The following is a 25424-nucleotide window of genomic DNA, read 5'->3' as shown; positions in this document are numbered from 1 at the left end:
ATCTTCAACATCTACCTGAGAGGGAAAATGCTCCCCAGTTTAATGTTTTATCCAACAGTGCAGCACTCCCTCAGTACTGGATAATATGCTCATCTCTGGAGTAGGACTTGAACCCACAGTTTCTGACCCATAGGTAAAATGTCAGCACTAAGCTAAGAGAGCCACTGTGGAAAGTCCTGTACTAACTCTTGGTCAATGGTATCAGCTGGAGTGGCCATAGGCCTCACAACCCCTGAACTGGAGAAGTTTTGGTGGGGTAAAACCCAGCCTGGCTGCTACCTCCTATCGGGCTATCCAGTGATACCTGCTAAAGATTGGATTTTGGGTGAACGGCCACTTGGCTGAGGTACAGGAAGGTGGTCAACACCTGGGAGACTCAACTCAACAAATATAGGCCCCTTCCAGAGAGGAGGCTGGAACATTGAGGAAAACATGCTACTCATTGAATGATAAGAGAGCATTCAGTCCAGATAAGGAAGTTGCACGTGACTGAGTGGGGCTGTGGTCTCACCAATAGCAACACAAAGCCCAGATATTCTGCATGGGTCTCCAGAGTCACTCGATTCACATCTCTATGGTGACTTTTCCGCTTTTGAAGGACACTGTTATAATGCAGGAAATGTTTGTGCTTTGGAAGGGCCCACACAGAGCAATATGATAATAACCAGATCATCCATTTTAACAATGTTGGATGAGGAATAAATATCAGCTAGGGCTTTGGAGAGACCTTGCCTGTTATTCTTTAAATAATGCTGCGGGATCTTTTACATCCATCTGAGTAGGCAGACAGGGGCTCAGTTTGACATCATGTCTGAATCTGTCATGTGCCTGGAGAACCTCTAAGCTAAATAAATGTTTCAACCCTGTATGCCACTCAGACCTTACACCTGCATTCTCCCCTCTTTCCTGCCCAGAGGGAGATGATGTCCCAGGGGTACTGTTCCTTTCATTCAGGACATTTGAGTGGGGAACGCAAATCCATCCAAACTTATGCCAAATTCCCATTTCACACACTGAACAAGCTGTTCTTCTCTGGACTTGTCAGTTTAAAAGAACAGTTTGAGCACGAAGCTTGACAGATCAAATCTTAGGATGTTACAGCCCAGAAGGAAGTAATTCAGCCCATTGAGCCTGTGCCAGCTCCTTGAAAGAAAGATTCAATTAGTCTCACTCACCTTTTTCCACATAGCCCTGCAATTTTTTCTTTTCAAGTATATATCTAATTTCATTTTGACATTTTTTTTATGGGATGTGAGTGTCGCTGGCTAGGCCAGCATTTGCTGCCCATCCTAACTTCCCTTGAGAAGGTGGTGGTGAGCTACCTTCTTCAGCCGCTGCAGTCCATATGGTGTTAGGGAGGGAGGTCCAGGATTTTGACATTGTAACAGTGAAGGAACCGCAAGATAGTTCCAAGTCAGGATGGTGAGTGGCTTGGAGGGGAACTTGCAGGAAATGGTTTTTACATAGGATTAACGGCACAGAAACAGGCCATTCTCCCCAGCTAGTCCATGCTGGTGTTTATGCTCCACTTTAACCTCTCCTATTGTTTCTCATTGAAATCTACCATTATAGCCCTCTATTCCCTTCTCCCCAATATGCTTGTCCAGTTTCCCCTTAAATACATCAATACCACTCACTCCAATCACTTCCTATGATATTGAGTTCCAAAATATCACCACTGTTTGGGTCAAGCAGTATTTTCTGAATCTCCTATTGGATTTCTTGGTGGCTATCTTATATTGACGACCTCTAGTTATGCTCATCTCCACAAGAGGAAACATTCTCTCTGTATCCACTCTATCAAAACCTTTCATAATTTTAGGTCACCCCTCAGCCTCCTTTTTTCAAGAGAAAAGAGACCCAGCCTGTCGACCCTTTCCTGATATGTTAACGCACACATTTCTGATATCATCCTTGGACATCATCTCTGCACTTCTTCAGTGCCTCTATAACCTTTTAATATGGCGACCAGAATTGCATGCTGTGTTGTAAGTGTGGTCTAACCAAGGTTCCATTGAGGTTTAGCATAACTTCCCTACATTTCAATTCTATCCCTCTAGAAATAAAACCTAGTGCTTGGTTTGTTCTTTTTATGGCCTTGCTAATCTGTGGTGTAATTTTTAGTGATTGATGTATTTGTACTCTGAGATCCCTTTATCTATTCCAACTAGACTTGCTCTTTCCAAGTAATAAATCACCTCCCTATTCTTCCTACCAAAATGTACTACCTCACATTTACCTGTGTTAAACTTCATTTGCCAATTATTTACCCATTCTGCATGTTTATTAATGTCTTCCTGTAATCTGTTGCTATCCTCCTCAGCATTGTCTATCCCCCCCCCCACCAATTTGGTGCCATCCACAAATTTTGAAATTGTATGTTTGATTCCAAAGTCCAAGTTGTTAATGTAAATTGTGAACAGCAGTGATCCCAGCAGTAATCCTTGTGGAACTCCACTTTCCACCCTCTGACACTCTGAACTCTCACTCTCTGCTTTCTGTCTTGAAGCCAGCCAGCAATCCATTCTCCCACTTGTCTCCTAACTCCACATTCTCTAACCTTATCCATTGGTACATTATGCAGCACTTTATCAAATGTCTTTTAAAAATCCAGATAAATTGCACCTACCACTTACCATTGTCTATTCTTTCTGTTACCTCCTCAAAAAATTCAATAAGGCTGGTCAAGCAAGATTTTAAGGTAGTGGATTGAGTTTCAACCAAGTGGGTTACTTTATTGAATCTGTGGATGTCTGCTGGGGCTTAGTGGTAGTGCTGAGCAAGAAGGTTGTGGGTTCAACTTCAAGGGTTTAAATCCATAATCCAGGTTGACACGCTAGTGCAATACTGAAGGAGTGCTGCACTGTCAGAGGTGTAGTCTTTTGGGTGAGATATTAGACCAGGGTTCCATTTGCCCTCTCAAATGAATATAAAAGTCCCATGGCACTATTCACAGAAGAAGGGAATTATCCCAGGTGTCCTGGTCAATATTTATCCCTCAATCCAAATCACTAAAATAGATTATGTGTCAATTATTTCACTTCTGTTTGTGGGAGCTTGCCTTGCACAAACTGGCTGCTATGTTTCCCACATTACAACAGTGACTACACTTCAAAAATACTGTGAAGCATTTTGGAACATCCTGAAGTCATGAAAGGCTGTATAAATTTAACTTCTGTCTTTTCTTTTTTGAATCTGCTTCCATCACCCTTTCAGGCAGCATATCTAGATCAGAACAACTTGATTACTGACCCTCCTGCCAGTGGAAATAGTTTCTCCTTATTTACTTTATCAAAACTCCATAGGGCAGGAGCAGTTGAGAGTTGTTGTTACATTGCTATATATAGATAAATGCACACTCTGCAATGACAGTCTATGTACAGCCAAAAAATAAGGGTCAAAAAGATCATGTTGGAATAGTGACATCACGTTCCTGGAAAATATCAGATTGCTATAGCAACCTTTCTGTATTCTGGCATCATTCATTCCACAGTCATAAATAAGGATGTTCCCAGCACTGGTGTTCCAAATTGCGGAATCTCTGGGACTTTCCATACTCACAACTGGTTGTCAACATGTGCACCTCGGTACAATATGGGGTGAGGTGGTGAGGGTCTCTACACTCCAGCACAGCATGGGGTCCCTGTATACCTCTGACACTGATACCAACACACCAGTGTGAGGGAGCTGAGGGGCTTCACTTCTCATTTTCTTCCTGGTGTCACCCTTACTAAATGGGTAGCATACTTGCCTCTGAGACAGAAGTCATGGGTTCATGGCATGCTTTAAAGAAACTTGACATTCCAGTGCAGTACTGAGGGACAGCTGCACTGTCAGTGCTGTCTTTGAACCAAAGCACCATTTGTCACAGAGTAATTGTGGCACAGGAGAAGGCCATTCATTGAGACTATTCTGGCTCTCTGCACAGCAATCATTGATTGCAAACATTAAACCACTGAATCACACTCCATAAATTTGTTAATCTCAATCTACAGGCCTCTCAACCTGCTCTCCAGATCACTCAATGCACCAACCCATCCTATTCTGCAGAACAATCAATTGCAATCCATGCACCATTCTATATCACTTCATAGATCTTCTAATCCTACTCAATAGATCATCCCAATCCCACTGTACTGACCACTCATTCCCAGATGATCACTCAATCCCGCTCCATTGATCATTCAATCCAAGATGATCACTCAATCCCACTCCATTGATTTACTCAATCCCAGTTGATCACTCAATCCCACTCCACTGACCACTCAGTCTCTCTCTACATAATGTACTGACCTTTCTCTGTGCCCCGACCTTTTGCCCCCAGTGTCCCCCCTGCTCTGGGGCGCCCAAGCCCCCCATGCCAGGTGAGCCGCCTGAAGCTCCTCCGGAAAGACGATGTGAACTCGCTCATGCCGCCAGCTCGGGCTCTGCAAAACAACACAAACAGGGGTGAACCGGGATCAGGAGCGCGAAGAAACATCAGCAGATCGGGAGCAGAGGAACCGGATCCAGTCCGGAGTTAGTGCCCGGACTCCCCCGCTGCCTCCTCTCTGTCTCTCTCCCCCCACCGCGGATCCCCTCACCTGACTCTCCCCGGCTCTCTGCTCCCTGTTTCCGGGCTCCGGCTCCTTCTCACCGGCAGCCCCGCCCCGGGGAGCGGACAGGCGGGGAGTCCATCAGCATCCACCCGCCCCCCGGGTCACAGAGATCCGATAGGGACAATAAAACCAACACCACCCCGGCAGAACCCAAACTGGGGAGGGTCCTCTCTGGGTGGGGGGAGGGGGGCAGTGGGGAGGGGGTGGCCCTGTGGGTAGGGGAGGGGTGGGATGGGGGGTAGGGGGTAGGTGGAAGGGCAGGGCACGAATGGGGGGAGCCTGTGGGTAGGGGTAGGGGTAATGGGCAGGGCCCTGTTGGGGGGGGGGGGTGGGGGGGGTCGAGGGGTTAGAGGTTAGGGGTGCGGATGGGCATGATCCTGCTGGGGGGTGGAGGGGCAATGAGTAGGTTCCTGCAGGGGCTGGGTGGAAGGGCAGAGGGGGCCGATTCTGCCCCAGGCATGGTGAGGGGAAGGGTTCACCAGCAGTGAGGTGAGGGCAAAGCAGTAGTCATGGCCCTGCAGTGGGTGTGGTGTTGGTGAGGGGATAAGGTTTCCCAGGTGGATGGTGTAGGAGGGGGCAGGGACCTCCCAGGATGTTGAGGGAGGCAAGGGGGGGGATGCAGGGTCCTCCCAGGGAGCAAGGAGTGGAAGTGGGGTAGTGGTCTCCCATGGGTGGGAAGAGGGGGCAGAGCGAAACAGGTCTTCTAGCGGTGGGTGAGTTGTGGGAGGTGCCCATACCTCAGATGACAAAGATTTAATGGGATTGGGATTCAGGATAGGATAATGGGAACAGTGTCAGAAATAAAAATGATGTGTGTCAGATATTGGGAATAGTGCTAATATACGATATTGGGAATTAGTCGTACTTATAGTGTTTATATAGGAATTCAGGACATCAGGATTAAAGGATATTTGTATCTTTTGAATAAAACATGAAAGGGTGTCCTAATTTAGGTTTTTTTAAGATGATAAAGTGAGATGATCCTGTCAATAGAAACTATTTTTTCTGGTGGATGGTGTCCAGAATAAAGGGCCGGAACTTGAACATTCGAGATAGGCTGTTCTGGGTGATGTCAGGAAGCAGTTCTTCATAATGGAATAGTGGATATTGGAATGCTGGAACACTCTTCCCCAAAAGCCAGGGTTCAAAGTATTTCAAGACCAAAATTGATAGGTTTTTGTTAGGCAAGGGATGCAAAATTAAGGAGGTAAACATAATTAAGATACAGTACATATGGGCCATGATCTAATTGCATGTTGAACAGGCTTGAGGGGCTGAATCGCCTCCTCCTGTCCCAATGTTCCTGTAGAAATAATGATGAAAGTGATTTAAGATGAACAGTAAACAAAGAGGATTAGCATGATGGTTCTGTGTTGTAAGTAATTCAGGAAGTTGTTTGCAGTGAAGTAAATTGTTTGATTTGATGGTTTTGAGTTTAAATGCTCTGCTGCTGTAGCTGAATTCTTGACAACTGATCTGTGAACCTGGTGAATATGGGGGTTAGTGTTGGAGTTGATTGCATTTTCCCTCCCATCGAGGAAGTCTCGAGTTTGCTGCACATGAACTGCCCGTTGCTGCCAGCTGAATGCCTGTGGATTTGTGACATAGCTTGTCTGATCGACTGAGGAAATCTCTAGTTTGGTATTCAGTTAGCGGAACAATCCACAATATACATTGCCAACAGCCTGTATTATTAACTTTCTTTAAAAAAAGAGTCACAAATAACGTCAAAAATCTCTGTGAATCAATATAGTTTTGGGCACTGAAATTAGTATCAAGCATGGACATGTGCAAGAAACACAATCAATCACAATCTTTGGAAAACCTCAAATATTTTTTTCTCTCTCAATTTAAGGATTTTGTTCCATCAAATTTGGGTGTGTTCACTGTCTGTTCACGGCTCCCTTCAAGTCAGCAGGATCTCACTGCCTCCTCTTCAGCCCAATACAGCTATTCTATGTCTCTTCCCCTTGCCCATTCAGTGCCTCAACCAATCTGTGCACTACAATTCAATACGTTCTTTTATCTCCTTCACTCTGTCTCTCCAATACACTTTGACCTGATATTTTCTGCTGATTGTCGAAGTTCCACTGCCAAAGACACAAGCCAGCCAACTCTGCTCTGGCAGGCAGTGGGACCCTGGTGGTGGTAGCCAATTAACATGCCACTACCAGTGCCCCAAAGAGCTGCTGGGCCAATCAGAGAGCTGGAAGCTTGGCAGCACTATTGCTGGTGGCATTGCTGAGGCTGCATCACCAGCGAGAGGGCATCTCAATAGTCAGCCGCCCTTGCAGCCAATTAAGTATCTAAAGGGAATAGCCAGGAAGGTAGGCACTATAGGCTGGGGATGGTGGTGGGATTCATGGTGCACCAATGTTGGCTGGGAACAGGGGTGGCTATTGCCACCAGAGGTCCATGGGCCATGGAATACCCATCAAGGAGACACCCCCCACAACCCCAGGAACCTGCTGGGTGACCGCCAAGGTTTTACCTGGTGGTTCCTCATGGGATGATGGGCCCTCCCGAAAGTGCCTTGATCGGCTGTACAGTGGGCAGCTGTGCCACTGAAGCTCCCACTGCTGACAATATGCCACGGTGGCAGGAAGACATCAGACTCTCCTCCTGATACCTTGTCCCACCATACTGCCGCTCCTCCCACCTCCCAACCCGTCTCCAATGGGCTGAAAAAATTCAGCCCTTTGTCTCTTCCACTGTCTATCTCACTCCCTCTCTCTCTTTGTCTCTGTCTCTTTCTCTTTCACTGTGTGTCTCTGACCCTCTGTTTCACCCCCCTCCCTCTTTGTTTGCTGCTCTCTCTCCCACTATTTAATCCAGTTTTGTATCCCAGTCTGTGGGATTAAGATTTCACCACATGCCCCTCTGCACCAACTTGTCTAACCACTTCCCGTCTGCTTACAATTAATAAGCAAAGTGTTCAAAGAAAATTTTTTAAAAAGGTGTTTAATGGCCCATTAAATTTTCTCCTGGGTTGCTCACAGCTCTTTGAGATTAAACTTAAATTCTTGGAAACACCAGGACAACCATGGAGGGTTGGCAACTGTACTCTGGACTCAGCTCCCCAGCCGTCTGTTCCCTCTCCCTCTCCTCCACTCTCTCTCCCTGCCCCCCATCTCCAAATCTCCATCTTCACCCCATCCTATTCCCTCCCCTTCCCTTCCTGACTCCTCCCCGTTCTCCAGCTTCCCCCCCTCCACTTCCCTCTCCTGACCTCTTCCGTCTATTCTCTTCCCCTTCCCTCTACTCCCCTTCCCTTTCCTCTCCCCTCCACCTTCCCCCTCCTTCCTTCACTCCCTCTTACACATGGTCCCTCAACATCACCTCCTCCGCCTCCACAACCCCCAGCCGCAATGAGCCTGAGACGGGGGGGCCACAGGTCAGGGAATATTTCTGTGGCAGCATGGCACAGATCCACATCTGTTTCCAGGACTAAGAGAGCCAGAACGAGGAGTGGGAGTGGGTGGTGCAGATGGGCTGAACTAATTCATTGTGTGGGAACGGAGAGTTGGTGGGAGGGTAAAAGATTCACTTCTTCAAATTCACTCTGTCCTATTCCTAGCATAATACAACCCCTCCCTGCCTCTCATTCTCCAACCCTGAATCTGAGTTTATATTTTATAACTCCAAAGTTCATACTGTGTTTATCTATTGTGCAATGTATCGTTACTGTTGCTCATGTTCAGTGATGCATGTGATAAATATCTATTTCACTGCTTATACTTTACACAAGCCTCCATCCACACTAATGAATTCTTCCAACTGTACCCCCATATTCCATATTCTCTTCTCTCTCATGTATGCATCAAGTTTCCCCATCCGGGTATCACCTTCCACATTGTAGCAAGCTCCAAGCTCTCATCACTCGCAATGGAAAGACATTCCTGTTAAATTCTTTTTGATCCATTAGTGGTCGGGTAACACATTACCTTAAATTTAATAGCCTTTTTTGAAAATCCCCCATTGTGTAGACCTCCCTGCCTCTGTAGCTCCAGCCCTAGAACCCTTCAATGCTGGGCTCGCAAGCACCCCTGATGTAAATCCACCATTTGCGACTGTGCAGTCATTTGACTGAGCCCAAAGTGATGGCCTCTCCACCTCTCTCTTCCCTCCACCTCTCTCTCCTCCTTTCAGATGCTCCTTAACTCCAGCCCTCTGACTCAGCCTTTGTTCACCTGCCCTAATAGTTCCTTATATAATCAGTGTCAGATTTTGTTTGATTATTGCTTGTGAAGAACCTTGGGATGTTTTACAATGTTAAAGGTGCTACATAAATGCAAATATTTGTTGTATTTTATATTTATGGCCCCTTGTTCTGGAGTGGAGTTGCCAATCCTCCCAGATTGTGCTGCCACCTTGTGAATTAAAGATTATACCCCAGGCCACTGCTACAAGCAACTGAAGAGAAAAATCGTAAGGACACTTTAAAAACATGTGTTTTATTTATTTTCTTTGAACATTTTCAGAAATATCATACATTTGGGGAAAAGTCTATTTGATTGACAGTCTGGAATAATCCAGTCAGGTAATAAAGGGTCTGTCACTGTCCAACTGGAATCTAAAGATGGTGCAATGTGAGGATTAATGTGCCCTGTGCCCAATGGTGGGAGAGTGGGGGTCTGGGCTGGTTATGTGTTTGCAGGAGTCTGATGGAGGATAGGGAGCTCCATTGATTGTCCCCCTCGTTCCCTGTCAGTTCACTTGCCTTGCTGGCAGGTAAAGGCACAACATTGTAAAATGAGCCAAACCCAGAGCCTGGGGCCCTGCCAGCACAGGTGCGGTACAGTGTCTTGTTTCAGCTTCGTCTGAACATGTCTGCATGAACAACCAGAGCCAGAACAAAAGAAAAACAGAGAAACTCAGCAGAGGGAACTGGGGCAGGGGTTAAAAAGTTACCCAGGGCAGAAGGTGAGCTCCCTGCAGAGCTTAACACCTTCTCCACCTCAACTGCACCAGTAACACTGACCAGTCTGCTGCTGAGGCAGGGCTGATTGGTAGGGTTTCACAGACACAGGCGCTTACCCCAGGGTGGGTACTGAGCACACCTTGTATTGGAGAGGCCACCACCACCCCCAGGGTATATAATATGTATGCCCTTAAAAGAAGCACTCTCCATTTCTTTATCTCAAACTGAGTCCTTCTCTCTCCCTTTACACTATAATAGGAGAAGAGCGCAGATAAAAATGTGGCTTAAGAGTTGGTGCAGGAGGGAGGGATTTAGATTCCTGGATCACTGGGACTGTTTCTGGGGAAGGTGGGACCTGTATAAGTGGGACGGTCTACATCTGAACCAGAGCGGGACTAACATCCTTGTGGGCAGGTTTGTTAGTGCTGTTGGGAGGAGATTAAACTAATTCCGCAGGGGGAGGGATGCTAGCAGAATAGGGACACAGCATAATATAGTAAAATAATCAAGTCAGAGGAAGTACAGCTGCATTAAGTTTCAAGGGAGTAAGGGAAGGCTGGATGGCCTCTACTTTAATGCCAGGCGCATTACAAGTAAAATAGAAGAGCTAAGGGTAAGGATTGACACATGGAATTGTGATATAGTAGCCATCACTGAGACATGGTTGAGGGACGGGCAGGATTGGCAGGTCAACATTCTGGGATATAGAATCTTCAGGCGAGATAGGGGAGGGGGTAAAAGAGGAGGAGGCGTTGCATTATTAGTTAAGGAGTCAGTTACTGCAGTAAGGAGAGATACCTTGGAGGGGGCATCGAATGAAACTTTGTGGGTAGAGCTTAGGAATATAAAAGTGGCAGCTACATTGTTAGTTGTTTATTATAGACCCCCAGATAGTCAGCGGGAAATTGAGGAGAAAATATGTGCACAATTTGCGGAGGTGTGTAAAAAAAAAAATTAGGTGATTTCAACTTTCCCAACATTAATTGGGATAGACATAGTGTTAAGGGCTTGGATAGAGTGGATTTCTTGAAATGTGTACAGGAGAACTTTTTACATCAATATGTAGAGGGTTCAACAAAGGACAGCGCAGTGCTGGACCTAATTCTGGGGAATGAAGCCGGACTGAGGTGATGGTGGGCGAGCATTTTAGTGATAGTGACCACAACATGGTACAGTTTAAGTTTGTTGTGGACAAAGAAATCGACAAGTTGCAAAAAAATGTTTTGGATTGGGGGAGAGTGGATTTTAGTAAAATAAGGCCGGATCTAGCCAAGGTTGACTGGGAACAGTTACTTGTGGGGAAATCTACAGAGGAACAGTGGGGGGTGTTGAAAAAGGAAATGGGGAGGGTACAGGCTCAACTTGTTCCCTCTAAGGTGATATGAAGGAGTAACAAGCCCAGAGAACCATGGATGACCAGAGATAATCAGGTGACGATGAGAAGGAAAAGAGAGGCTTTTAGCAGATGCAAGGGGAGCAAATCAGCGGAGGCATTAGTGGAGTACAGAAAGTGCAGGGTGGAGCTTAAGAAAGCAATTAGGGGAGCAAAGAGGGGTTATGAGAAACCTCTGGCTGGTAAAAGTAGGGAAAATCCCAAGATATTCTTTAAGTATATCAATGGGAAGAGGATAACCAGGGAAAGAGTAGGACCCATTAGGGACCAAGGGGGCAATCTATGTGTGGAGCCAGAGGACATCGCTAGAGTGTTGAATGAATACTTCACGTCCGTCTTCACCCAAGAGAATGAGTGTGAAGGTATCGAAATCAGGGAGAGAGACTGCGAGGTTCTTAAGCAAATTGATATAGGGAGTGACAAGGTATTGGAGGTGTTGGCAGGCTTAAAAGTGGACAAATCTCCAGGTCTGGATGATTTGTGTCCCAGCCTGCTGAGGGAGGCAAGAGAGGAGATCGCAGGGTCTCTGATCCAAATTTTTAATTCCTCTCTGGCCATGGGGGAGGTGCCAGAGGACTGGAGAACAGCTAATGTGGTTCCGCTATTTAAGAAGGGTTGTAGAGATAAGCCAGGGAACCACAGGCCAGTGAGTCTCACGTCAGTGATAGAGAAACTATTGGAGAAAGTTCTGAAGGAGAGAATCTATCTCCACATGGAGAGGCAAGGTTTGATCAGGGATAGTCAGCATAGCTTTGTCAGAGGGAGGACATGCCTAACAAATTTGATTGAATTTTTTGAGGTGGTGACCAGGTGTGTGGATGAGGGTAGTGCAGTTTCTGTAGTTTATATGGATTTCAGCAAAGCCTTTGACAAGGTTCCACATGGGAGCCTTATAAAGAAGGTAAATGCACATGGGATACAGGGTAATTTGATAAGGTGGATTCAAAATTGGCTTAGTTGTAGGAGACAGAGGGTGATGACAGAAGGCTGCTTTAGTGACTGGAAGACCATGTCCAGTGGGGTAGCACAGGGACCTGTGCTGGGTCCCCTATTATTTGTCATTTATATAAACGACATAGATGACTATGTGGGGGGTAAGATTAGTAAGTTTGTGGATGACACAAAGATTGGCCAGGTGGTTAACAGTGAGGTTGAGTGTCTTGGGCTACAGGAAGATACAGACGGGATGGTCAAATGGGCAGATAAGTTGCAGATGGAATTTAACCCTGAAAAGTGTGAGGTGATACACTTTGGAAGGAGTAATTTGACAAGGAAGTATTCAATGAACGGCATGACACTAGGAAGTTCTGAGGAACAAAGGGACCTTGGTGTGTATGTCCATAGATCTCTGAAGGCAGAGGGGCATGTTAGTGGGGTGGTGAAAAAGTCATATGGGACACTTGCCTTTATCAATCGAGGCATAGATTACAAAAGTAGGGAGGTTATGTTAAAGTTGCATAGAACTTTGGTGAGGCCACAGGTGGAGTACTGTGTGCAGTTCTGGTCGCCACATTATAGGAAGGATGTGATTGCACTGGAGGGGGTGCAGAGGAGATTCACCAGGATGCTGCCTGGGATGAAACATTTAAGTTATGAAGAGAGGTTGGATAGACTTGGGTTGTTTTCGTTGGAGCAGAGAAGATTGAGGGGCGACCTGATCGAGGTGTACAAGATTATGAGGGGCATGGACAGGGTGGATAGGGAGCAGCTGTTCCCCTTAGTTGAAGGGTCAGTCATGAGGGGACATAAATTCAAGGTGAGGGACAGGAGCTTTGTGGGGGGGGGGATGTGAGGAAAAGCCTTTTTACCCAGAGAGTGGTGATGGTCTGGAATGCATTGCCTGGGAGGGTGATGGAAGTGGGTTGCCTCACATCCTTTAAAAAGTACTTGAATGAGCACTTGGCACGTCATAACATTCAAGGCTATGGACCAAGTGCTGGTAAATTGGATTAGGTAGGTAGGTCAGGTGTTTCTCACGTGTCGGTGCAGACTCAATGGGCCAAAGGGCCTCTTCTGCACTGAGATTCTGTGATTCTGTGAACCTCACCTCTCTCTATCATCTTGCTTGCTGCCAGTATTGTTAGGAGATCCTCAGGAGGGTATAAATAAATGCAGCGGGGTGTGGGTGGCAGGAGTGTGGCAGTATTCCAGGGGGGTGTGGGTGGCTGGAGTGTGCCAGTATTCCAGGGGGGTATGGGTGGCAGGAGTGTGCCAGTATTCCAGGGGGGTATCAGTGGCAGGAGTGTGCCAGTATTCCAGGGGGGTGTGGGTAGCTGGAGTGTGCCAGTATTCCAGGGGGGGTGTAGGTGGCAGGAGTGTGCCAGTATTCCAGGGGGGTATCAGTGGCAGGAGTGTGCCAGTATTCCAGGGGGGTGTGTGTGGCAGGAGTGTGCCAGTATTCCAGTGTCTCATTCTTTTCCAGTGATCCAAAGAGTGTTTGATCATTTAGAAAGGGTTTTGAGAGTTTGTGAGTACAGCAGAAGGCCCACCAATGTGATTATTACAGCCCTAGTGTTATCTTGTTTCTATGAAAGTCTCAGTGCTACTTTGTGTCTAATACTGTTCCATTGCTAGTTTCTGTTTATTACAGTCCCACTTTTACAGCAACAATGCTAATACATTCAAGGACATATACCGAAAGATTGCAGATGTAGAAGAATCATAGTAAGGGTTGTGAGCTCTTGAAGGGTTTCTATTTGAGCTGCATCATTGTCAGTAAGAGTCCAGTATTGTCTCTTATAGAGAGGCAGTACCACCAGTGGACATTTACCATGGAGTACTCATAGAGTCACTAGAGCACAGAAGGGGGGCATTTGGCCCATTGAGTCTATGTGGTGTTCATCAGAGCAACCCAGTCAGCCCTATTCCACAGTTCTATCTCTGCAGCCCTGCTAACTTAATTCCCACAAGTGCTTATCCAACTTCCTTTTGAAATCATTGATCATCTCTGCCCCCACCACCCTGACAGGCAGAGAGTTTCAAGTCATTCGCACTCGCTGTGTAGAAAAGTTCTTCCTCACCTCCCCCCTTGAATCTCTTGCACAAAATGAAAATACGTATCCCCTAGTACTTGCAACATTTGCTAGTGGGAGCACCTTTGTTTTGTCTACCTTATTTAAACCTGTCATAAGCTTGCAAAGCTCTATCAAATTTCTCCTCACTATCCATTGATTCAAGGACAACAAACTCAGCTTCTCCAATCTAGCCTTGTAGCTAAATTCCCTCATCCTTGTAACCATCCTGATAAATTCCCTCTAAACCCCTTCAAGTACTTCATATCTTTCCTAAGGTGAGGTGACAAGAACTGGACACAATACTCCAGGATACTGAGTGAAGTAAGGCCAACAAACAATTTGCCTTCCTAATTGCTTGCTGCACCAGCATGTTAACTTTCAGTGACTCATGAACAAGGACACCCAGGTCTCTTTGGACATCAACACTCCTCAATCTCTCACCATTTAGGAAATACTCTGCATTTCTGTTTTTCCTACCAAAGCGATCTTAACGTTTATCCACATTATATCCCATCTGCCATGTTCTTGCCCATTCACTTATCCTGTCCAAATCCCCTTGAAATCTCTTTGCATCCTCCTCACAACTCACATTCACACATAGTTTTGTGTCATCTGTAAACTTGGAAATATAACATTTGGTCCCCATATCCAAATCATTGATATAGATTGTGAACAATACTGCTCCCTGCAGTACCCCATTGGCCACAGCCTGCCATCCTGAGAATACATGTTTATTCCTAATCTCTCTTTTCTGTCCAGTAACCAATCCTCAATCAATGCCATTCGGGCCTCAGGGGGGAGTCAGACCTCAGGGACGTGGGTTGGGGCCTCAGAGGGGGGATTGGGGGGTGGTCAGGCCTAGGGGGCATGAGGGTTGGGGCATCGAGGGGGTGGGTGTTGGGCCTTGTTCAGGCCATTGGGCCTCGGGGAGGGATGGTGGATCAGGCCTCAGGTGGGGGGGTGGGGTCAGGCCTCAGGGGACTGGAGCCTCAGGAGGGGGTGTTGGGCCTTCAGGAGTCAGGTCAATCCTTGGGATGGAGGGGTGGTGGTGAGAGTTGGGCCTGGCAGAGGGGCTAGGGAAGAGTGCCTGTGGGGGTGAGGAAGTCCCGTGTGGGGGAAGTTGGCGGCAGGGGGCAGTGGAGGGAGACCCCTGTGGGGTTCATGGATGTGGAGGGATTCCTGTGGAGGGGTCAGTGTGGGTCTGTGCAATAGTTACCCAGAAGTCAGAAGAGGTTTTAATTCTTCTAACTTTTTCTGGATAACTATTGGTGTAACCCAATCAGAACCAACCAAATCTTAATTTAACTGCAACTTAAATCATATTTTCGGATGGCTCTCAGTGCAGGGTAATTGTCCAGAGGAGGTTTTCACTTCTGGGCAATTGCCTTGCAAACCTTACCTCCGAAGGAGATTTCCCAGTGCATCCTTGGGGTATTCCCCCAATCTGATGCTTGGAAGTTACTCCCCAATTGCTACAGCATTTTCTCTACTGATGTCAGGCTAACAGGTTTGTAATTTCCTGTCTTCTTTCCCCCTCCTTTCTTAAATAGCGGAGTTACATTTGCAACCTTCCTAAGGGGAGACAGTGGCAGAGTGGTATTGTCACTACACCTGTATTCTAGAGATCCAGGGTAATGCTCTGGGGCCCCAGCCTCAAATCCCACCATTTTATTAAAATAAAAATCTGGAATCTGAATATGATCATGAAACCATTGCCAATTGTCATAAAAATCCATCTGGTTCACTAATGTCCTTTAGGTAAGGAAATCTGGCTGACATGTGAACACAGATCCACAGCAATGTGATTGATTCTTAAATTAGGGACGGGCAATAAATGTTGGACTAGCCAGTGACGCATACATCCCATGAACAAATCAAAAATAACCTTCCAATCTGCAGGCAGTGTTCCAGAATCTATGGAGGGTGGAATTTTCCACTCCTGTGCAGGGCACAAAATTTGGTAGGAAACAAAACATCTTTCCCAACTGGATGATAAACAGTTGGAATTTTGTTCTCCTGACTTTCAAGGTGGGTCAAAGATGGGTTGAGCTTCCCAACGAGCAATGTTGGGAACACCATTTGCATGCATTAGCATCTCATGCATGCTCATTAAAAGGCCATCTTGGCATAATTAACTTCCCCCTCCAAATTAAGTTACCCGCCAGCAGGGAATTAGAATGTTCAGTTTTACGACTGGATATCAGTGGCATGCACCTGGCGAGCTTCACCTCTTCCACCACTTTGAGGTCCGTCGAAGTTTCTTTCTCCTCCTTGAGGACCTCACATAATTTCACTTGAGTGCCGTCAGCAAACGCATGTACCGAGGCTGGATAGGAAGGCAGGTGAAGATGAGTGGGGTAGGTCGAATAGGTAGAACGAAGGCTTGACAGGGGAGGCAGGCTTACCAGGGAAGAGTGGGGAGAGTGTCCAAGGTGGTGGGTGGGGGGTGGGGTGCAGGGGAGTGTCTTAGAAGGCTATGGTGGGATACTGGGAGGTGAGCTCAGGGTACTGGTGATAGGAGGGAACAGTTACAGTCAGAGTTGGGACTGAGATGCAGGAGGCTGGCAGGACCATGGTGAGAGTCTGGTAGGGGAAGGTCTCATTGGGTGGGTCACAGAGGGGGACAAGACAGGTGGCTTGAGGGGGCAGAGGTGATAGCATAGTGGTATTGTTGCTGGACTAGTAATCCAGGGTAATACTCTGAGGACCTGGGTTCAAATCCCACCGTGGCAGAAGGTGGAATTTGAATTCAATAAAAATCTGGAATTAAAATTCTAACAATGACCATGTAAAAACCCATCTGGTTCACTAATGTCCTTTGGGAAGGAAATCTGCCATCCTTACCTGATTTGGCCTACATGTGACTCCATGTGGTTGACTCTTATGCCGTCTGAACCATGGCAGCTAGGGATGCGGAATAAATGCTGGTCTGGCCAGCGATGCTCACATCCCATGAACAAATAGTTAAAAAAAAGTCAGGTGGGCATGAGCATGGTAATGGATGTCAGCTCTAAGGGGAGAAAAGGCATGTGGGGATGGATCGTGATAGGGTCCAGGGTAGCGGCCAGAGGTTCAAAGGTGACAGGAGGGAGAGGAATCGTGATATTGGGTGGGTCTGCGGTGATGAGGGAAGTTGGTGCGTGACAGGGGAAGGGTAAAAGGTGGTGGAGCGAGTTTGAAAGGTGACACACACCATTTTTCTAAACTGACCTTGACCACATAGTGAGGCCTGTCGAGGTGGGAGAAGGATCTTTTCAGGTGGGTGGTGTTCAAGGTCGTCACAAGTGGCAGACTAAAAGAGCACCCTGATAATTATGAGACAACTGGATGTCAAAGATGCTCACTTCTGTTCTTCTCTCTGTGGTGAAGGCCACATTGCAGCAGGTTTGTCCCTGACTCATGGGTCTCAAAACATTGAGATCCCAGCAAGGTCTGGAGCTGCCATTCATTCTGTGCCATTCGCCATCGGCTGCATTCAGAGGCAGGGGTGAAGGGAGGGAGGTGGAGCCTTCAAGGGGCACAGCTAGCGGAGGGCAACTAACTCCCGACTCCAAACCTCCATCCTCCTGGGTGCATGGTCATGGCTGACAATGGGCTCACGTGGTTAATCTTTCTATGCTGCCAAGGCAATGGTCTCTCTGTTGAGTCTCGAGGGTAGTAGAGGCAAGCGGAATAGTGTCCATGTGAGGCTCCTTGTGTCAATGTATAAATAATCACACTGTATGGCAATCATCTTGTCAAAGACAATTACTAGTTAAACAGGTGATGGGCATTGATTATCCCATCTAAATAGAATAAAAACATACAGCTGGAACACTTTCTGTAGAAGCTACCTGGAATTCAGTAGCATTGAGGAGTTCTCTTGAAAATAAACTAGCCTGAACCAAAAGACCAGCCTGGATTAATTCTTCCACCACAACCTCTTATTGTGAGTGACACTCTGCACATGGCTCTCATCACCCTGGACAAAGAGCAATGTATGAATGGGAGGTGCACCCATCTCTGGTCCTCCAGGATGTCCTTCACCTGGAAGGGGAGGGGTGGGGATGCCATGTCTAGATGAAGGGTTTAGCACTTGCCTGCTGGCCTTGGGATCGGGGAGAAATATGTAAAGGACACGTCACTAAATGCAAGGGTCTGAGCAGCAAGAGGAAACAGGGTCTCAAGAAGGTGAAGATGCTGACAAACTACATTGTTTTTAAACTTAACATAACATTGTATCGTATTATTGTCACTCTTCCTTAAGGTTTTTTTAAGCAAGATTATTAATTAGCCGTCTCTCATTCCTAATACTAGATCTAAAATAGCCTGTTCCCTTGTTGGTTCCTCAACATACTGATGCAGAAAACCATCTCATACACGTTACAGGAATTCGTCTTCCACAGCAGTAGTGCTCATTAGATTTACCCAGTTCGTATGTAGATTGAAGTCCCCCATGATTATTGTATTATCCACATTATATGCACCTCTAATTTCCTGGTTTATACTGTGCCCTACATTACCACTACAATTTAGTGGCCTTTAATCAACTCCCGCCAATGTTTTCTGCCCCCTTGCTGTTTCTTAGCTCTTCCCAAACTGGTTATGCATCTTTGTTCTTCTGATCTATGATCCTCACAAATGAACTGATCTCATCCCTTATTATCAGCACCATCCCAGCTCCCTTTCCTTTTTGCCTGACAGTTCTAATGTTGAATATCCTCCACACCTCTGTAAGGGCAATTAGATCTCACTTGCTTACCTCTATTTGTGCCATCAATCCACCTATCTTGTGAATTCTGCATGCATTCAGATAGAGCATCTTTAATTCTGCCTTTTTAACATTATTCCGCATGACTCTTTGATGCTGGTGTTTGTTTCTGCTGTCTTCCACTTGCGTTTACTATTTGAGCATAATTTCCCTACTTTTACACTCAATGTCTCTACTTATGAACCCAAGACCCCATATGTTTTGCAAACCACTCTCAAAATGTCCTGCCTCCTTCGTAGATCAATGCACATGAATACACATGACCCATTTTCCGGCACAGTTTTGAACTGTGTCATTAACTATATATTGCCTCTTCCTATCCCTTCTGCCAAAATGATTCACCTCACATTTCTCTGTATTAAATTCTGCCACTTGTTTGTCTATTCTACTAGCCTATCTATATTTTGTTGCATCCACACTGTTCCTGATACCTCCAAATTTGGTATCATTGGTAAATTTAAATATTCATTGTCCACCATCCTCCAGTCTGAAAAATAAACATTCAGCATGATTCACTATTTTCTGTCCTTAAGCCAATTTTTTTTTAATCCCAGCTGACACTTGCCCTCCATGAGCCTCAGTTTTGTAAACCAACCTTTTATGTGATCCTTTGTCAAACACTTCCTTAAAAGACATATAAACAACATCCACTGTATTCCCTTCATCAACCTCCCCTGATGCTTAGTTGCAGGAGACAGAGGGTGATGACAGAAGGATGCTTTAGTGACTGGAAGCCTGGGTCCAGTGGTGTACCACAGGGATCTGTGCTGGGTCCCTTATTATTTGTTATTTATATAAATGACATAGATGACTATGTGGGGGGTAGGATTAGTAAGTTTGTGGATGACTCAAAGATTGTGGTTAACAATGAGGTTGAGTGTCTTGAGCTACAGGAAGATATGGATGGGATGGTCAAATGGACAGATAAGTGGCAGATGGAATTTAACGCTGAAAAGTGTGAGGTGATACACTTTGGAAGGAGTAATTTGACAAGGAAGTATTCAATGAACGGCATGACACTAGGAAGTTCTGAGGAACAAAGGGACCTTGGCGTGTGTGTCCATAGATCTCTGAAGGTGGAGATACATGTTAATGGGGTGGTGAAAAAGGCATATGGGACATTTGGCCTTTATCAATTGAGGCAGAGATTACAAAACTAGGGAGGTCATGTTGGAGTTGTATAGAACCTTGGTGAGGCCACAGCTGGAGTACTATGTGCAGTTCTGTTCACCACATTATAGGAAGGATGTGATTGCACTGGAGGTGGTGCAGAGGAGATTCACCAGAATGTTGCCTGGGATGAAACATTTAAGTTATGAAGAGAGGTTGGATAGACTTGGGTTGTTTTTGTTGGAGCAGAGAAGATTGAAGGGTGACCTGATCGAGGTGTACAAGATTATGAGGGGCATGGACAGGGTGGATGGGGAGCAACTGTTCCGCTTAGTTGAAGAGTCATTCACAAGGGGATATAAGTTCAAGGTGAGGGGCAGGAGGTTTAGGGGGGATGTGAGGAAAAATCTTTTTACCCAGAGGGTGGTGATGGTCTGGAATGCGCTGCTTGGGAGGGTGGTGGAGGCGGGTTGCCTCACATCCTTTAAACAGCACCTGGATGAGCACTTGGCACGTTGTAACATTCAAAGTTATGAGCCAAGTGCTGGTAAATGGGATTAGGTAGGTAGGTCAGGTGTTTTTCACGTGTCAGTGCAGACTTGAAGGGCTCAAGGGCCTCTTCTGCACTGTGTGGTTCTGCGACACTTCAAAAAATTCAATTAGATTAGTCAAGCACAATCTGCCCTTTACAAATCCATGCTAGCTCTCCTCCATTAAGTCAAACGTCTCAAGTGAGTTCATTTTTCTCTGATTATTGTTTCTAAAACCTTAACCGCCACTGATGTCAAAATGACTGGCCTGTAGTTACTCAGAATGTCCTTACATTCTTTCTTGAACAAGGGTTCATATTTGCAACTCTCCAATCCTCTGGCACCTCTCTGTATCTCGAGGAGATTATGATCAGACCTGCTATCTTCACTCCCACTTTCCTTAGGAACCTGGATGCAAACCATCCACTCTAATGTATCCACTCTAAGCATAGCCCGCCTTTCCAATACATCCTGCCTATCAATTTTCACCCATCAATTACTTCTACCATCTCTGCTTCCACTGTCAGCATCCTTTTCAGTAAACCTCAATACACAGTGCTCATTTGAGTATTCTAGCCTTTTCCTGTGTCTCTGAGCATATATAACCCCTTCATAGGCCCCCTCGCCTCTTACTAATCGTTTAGCTCCCATCTCAAAGGGAGTATTGGTGGAATCTGGAGGCTCGCTGTTTACTGCTTTGCCTTGGTAACACAGCTGGACAGTGCGACAAGGGGCATCAAGCTACAACTTGCCAAAATGTTTGGATGAATCTGGACTTCCTCTGAATTCTAAAACATAATCAAATTGCAGGAAGCGATGGAGCAAACCAGACTGAAGACTAATGACAATTCCCACCTATAAATAGACATCCCAAGAGTTAGAAAGACTTACCAGACTAGGAACCTGATTGCAAGCAACAGGAAATGGTGGTAGGAGTTCAAAGAGGTTGGAGCATTGGTGCAGGCCATGCGAAGCTCTGTAGAAACTAGGTCAGTCTGTTAACGTGTACGCACGTATGTGGCGGATGTGAACTCCCTTACGTGGTTACCTTGTGATGTTAATAATGAAAGTTCACAGATAGCACCTAACCAATCAGCTTACTGGTTTACAGTTGGTTACAGATCTGTACGTTAAAAATAGCTGTGGTCCTGCAGCCTGTTTATCTTCAGGATGAACCTAAGCAACGTTAGAACACAGTTATTATTACACTCTTCACTTTTAACCTTCTCTTTCTTTGGGATGCAAACTCAGCCAGTTGAGTCCATGGAGGGTTTGGAGTACCAACTGGTCACAGTTTCCAATGGAAAGCCGTGCACCCAATCTTGGAACATAGGATCAGGAGGAGGTCATTCAGGCACATGGCCTGCTCTGTCTTGCAATCAGATAATGGCTACTCTGTGCTTCAATACTGTTATCCTGCCTTCTCTCCATATCCCTTGATACTCAACAAAAATCTATTGATCTCAGTCTCGAAAGTTCCAGTTGACCATGATCCCCTCCATTCCCCCACCCCCCACCCCCCCATACCCCTGCCTCAAGCGTCCACACCATTTTAGGTGGAGAGAGTTCCAGGTTTCCACTGCCATTGCATGCAATCACCTGACTTACTTGTGTCCAGAAAGTGGGTTTTTGCATTGAGGAATTGGTAAGTGAAAGAGGTTGACACAGCTGGAATTGAATGCTGAATGCTTGCATGGGTGTAATGTAATGTGCAACTCAAAAACATGTGATGTATAAGTGAGTTAGAAACAAAAGGCCTGGAACTCCAGGCCCCACCTCCTTACCCCCTCACCCCTCCACCCCCCCACAACTACTTCTAAGGAATTAAAATGGCCACAACAGGGATTTTGGCCCTCTGATCCCCCAGAATGCAATTTTAAACTGTGTTTTTGAGCAGGTGAGAGGGACACCCACAGGAAGGCAGCAGGGTCCTCTTTTAGTTCAGGCTCCATGTCATCATTGGGACCAGATTGTAAATTTAACCTGAGGTCTGTGTGGGGAGGCTGTCGTGGCACCAGATTAATCCAGGCCTGGAAGAGGCCAAGAAAACTCAGGTAATTTAGTGTTTGGCCTCTCCTGTTGATCGAAGGCTGTAGGAGGGCTCCACAAGTAAACCTTAGGCCTCCCCTGCTCTCAGGCTTCTCTCCCTCTCTCCCTTGTCCTCTCCTGAATTCCCAGCCATCCCTAACACTTTTTCCTCACATTGCGCTTCCTTCCCCTCCCCATGCCAGGTTTCCTTCCCCTCCCCATGCCAGATTTCCTTCCGCTCCCCCCAACCAGCAGGTTCTCCCTCTCCCTATCCTCTCTTGCCCGCAGTTTCCCTCTCCCAACCTCTCGACTCCTGCCAGGCAGTTAAAAAGGGAAACAAAAACAGAATTACCTGGAAAAACTCAGCAGGTCTGGCAGCATCGGCAGAGAAGAAAAGAGTTGACGTTTTGAGTCCTCATGACCCTTCAACAGAACTGAATGAATCTTAGGAAAGGGGTGAAATATAAGCTGGTTTAAGGTGGTGGGGGGGGAGAAGGTGGGGGGGTGGGGGGGGAGAAGTGGTGGGGGGTTGGTGTGGTTGTAGGGACAAGCAAGCAGTGATAGGAGCAGATAATCAAAAGATGTCACAGACAAAAGAACAAAAGAACACAGGCGTTGATGGTGGTCAATTTCTCTGCTCATCTCACCCATTCTAATCTGTTTCTCTCTCTGAACTTACTGCACTCCATTCTCTCAGGTCCAACCCCAACATTGTCATCAAACCCGCTGACAAGGATGGTGCTGTTGTTGTCTGGCGCACTGACCTCTACCTCGTGGAGGCTGAGCGTCAACTCACAGACACTTCCTCCTACCTCTCCCTGGACCATGACCTCACCACTGAACATCAAGCCATTGTTTCCAGGACTGTCACTGACCTCATCTCCTCTGGAGATCTTCCTGCCACAGCTTCCAACCTGATAGTCGCCCAACCTCAGACGGCCCGCTTCTACCTCCTATCCAAAATCCACAAACAGAACTGTCCCGGTAGACCGATCGTGTCAGCTTGCTCCTGCCCCACGGAACTCATTTCTTGTTATCTTGATTCCCTTCTGTCTCCCCTTGTCCAGTCCCTTCCCACCTACATCTGTGATTCCTCGGACACCTTACGTCACATCAACAATTTCCAGTTCCCTGGCCCCAACCGCTTCCTCTTCACCATGGGCATCCAATCCCTCTACACCTCCATCCCCCACCAGGATGGTCTGAGGGCCCTTAGCTTCTTCCTCGAACAGAGGCCCAAACAATCCCCATCCACCACTACTCTCCTCCGTCTGGCTGAACTTGTTTTCACACTGAACAATTTCTCCTTCAACTCCTCTCACTTCCTCCAAATAAAAGGTGTGGCTATGGATACCCACATGGGCCCCAGCTATGCCTGTCTCTTTATGGGGTATGTGGAACATTCCTTGTTCCAGTCCTACTCTGGCCCCCTTCCACAACTCTTTCTCCAGTACATCGATGATTACTTTGGTGCTGCTTCATGCTCTCGTCGGGACTTGGAAAAATTTATTAATTTTGCTTCCAATCTCCACCCCTCCATCATTTTCACATGGTCCATCTCTGACACTTCCCTTCCCTTCCTTGACCTCTTTGTCTCAATCTCTGGTGATAGACTGTCCACCAATATCCATTACAAGCCTACCGACTCCCACAGCTATCTCGACTACAGCTCCTCACGCCCCGCTTCCTGTAAGGACTCCATTCCATTCTCTCAGTTCCTTCGCCTCCGTCACATCTGTTCTGATGATGCTACCTTCAAAAACAGTTCCTCTGACATGTTTTCCACCCACGGTCATTGACAGGGCCCTCAACCATGTCTGGCCCATCTCCCGCGCATCCGCCCTCACGCCTTCTCCTCCCTCCCAGAAACATGATAGGGTCCCCCTTGTCCTCACTTATCACCCCACCAGTCTCCACATTCAAAGGATCATCCTCCGCCATTTCCGCCAACTCCAGCATGATGCCACCACCAAACACATCTTCCTTTCACCCCCCCCCGGCAGCATTCTGTAGGGATCGTTCCCTCCGGGACACCCTGGTCCACTCCTCCAACACCCCCTACTCCTCAACCCCCACCTATGGCACCTCCCCATGCCCACACAAAAGATGCAACACCTGCCCCTTCACTTCTTCTCTCTTCACCGTCCAAGGGCCCAAACACTCCTTTCAAATGAAGCAGATTTCACTTGCATTTCCCCCAACTTATTCTACTGCATTCGTTGCTCCCAATGTGGTCTCCTCTACATTGGAGAGACCAATGCAAACTGGGTGACCGCTTTGCAGAACACCTGCGGTCTGTCCGCAAGAATGACCCAAACCTCCCTGTCGCTTGCCATTTTAACACTCCACCCTGCTCTCTTGCCCACATGTCTGTCCTTGGCTTGCTGCATTGTTCCAGTGAAGCCCAACGCAAGCTGGAGAAACAGCACCTCATCTTCCGACTAGGCACTTTACAGCCTTCCGGACTGAATATTGAATTCAACAACTTTAGATCTTGAACTCGCTCCTCCATCCCCACCCCCTTTCTGTTTCTTCCCCCTTCCTTTTGTTTTTTTCCAATAATTTATTTAGCTTTTTCTTTTCCCATCTATTTCCATTATTTTTAAATCTTTTATGCCCTGCTAGCCTTTCCACCCCACCCCCACTAGAGCTGTACCTTGAGTGCCCTACCATCCATTCTTAATTAGCACATTTGTTTAGATAATATCACCACCATCAACGCCCCTGTGTTCTTTTGTTCTTTTGTCTGTGACATCTTTTGATTATCTGCTCCTATCACTGCTTGCTTGTCCCTACAACCACACCACCCCGCCCCACCCCCCCAACTTCTCTCCCCACACCTCCCCCCCCCACCACCTTAAACCAGCTTATATTTCACCCCTTTCCTAAGATTCACTCAGTTCTGTTGAAGGGTCATGAGGACTCGAAACGTCAACTCTTTTCTTCTCCGCCGATGCTGCCAGACCTGCTGAGTTTTTCCAGGTAATTCTGTTTTTGTTTTGGATTTCCAGCATCCGCAGTTTTTTGTTTTTTTCTCTTTGTTTAATTGACTGCCTCAAGTTAAAAAGGGAAACTTTGTA

General features: G+C 46.6%; 1 protein-coding gene across 3 annotated transcripts in view; it reads right to left on the bottom strand.

Moving 5' to 3' along the window:
- LOC121282637 (DENN domain-containing protein 2D-like) overlaps positions 1–25424 on the bottom strand; it is a 185450-nt gene that overhangs the window by 159248 nt on the left and 778 nt on the right. For 2 of the 3 annotated variants that reach the window (XM_041196455.1, XM_041196453.1), the window contains exon 2: positions 4294–4427. In XM_041196455.1, the coding sequence (XP_041052389.1) occupies positions 4294–4411 (118 nt within the window). In that variant the 5' untranslated portion in view covers positions 4412–4427. Of the gene's footprint in view, positions 1–4293; positions 4428–21207; positions 21365–25424 lie in introns of those variants that run through there. The other variant, XM_041196454.1, reaches the window with a different exon arrangement.

The sequence above is a fragment of the Carcharodon carcharias genome, chromosome 9 (genome assembly GCF_017639515.1).
Source record: "Carcharodon carcharias isolate sCarCar2 chromosome 9, sCarCar2.pri, whole genome shotgun sequence".
Lineage (NCBI taxonomy): Eukaryota > Metazoa > Chordata > Chondrichthyes > Lamniformes > Lamnidae > Carcharodon > Carcharodon carcharias.
Note: the sequence above shows the minus strand (reverse complement) of the source record. Positions and strands in the feature narration are given on the sequence as shown.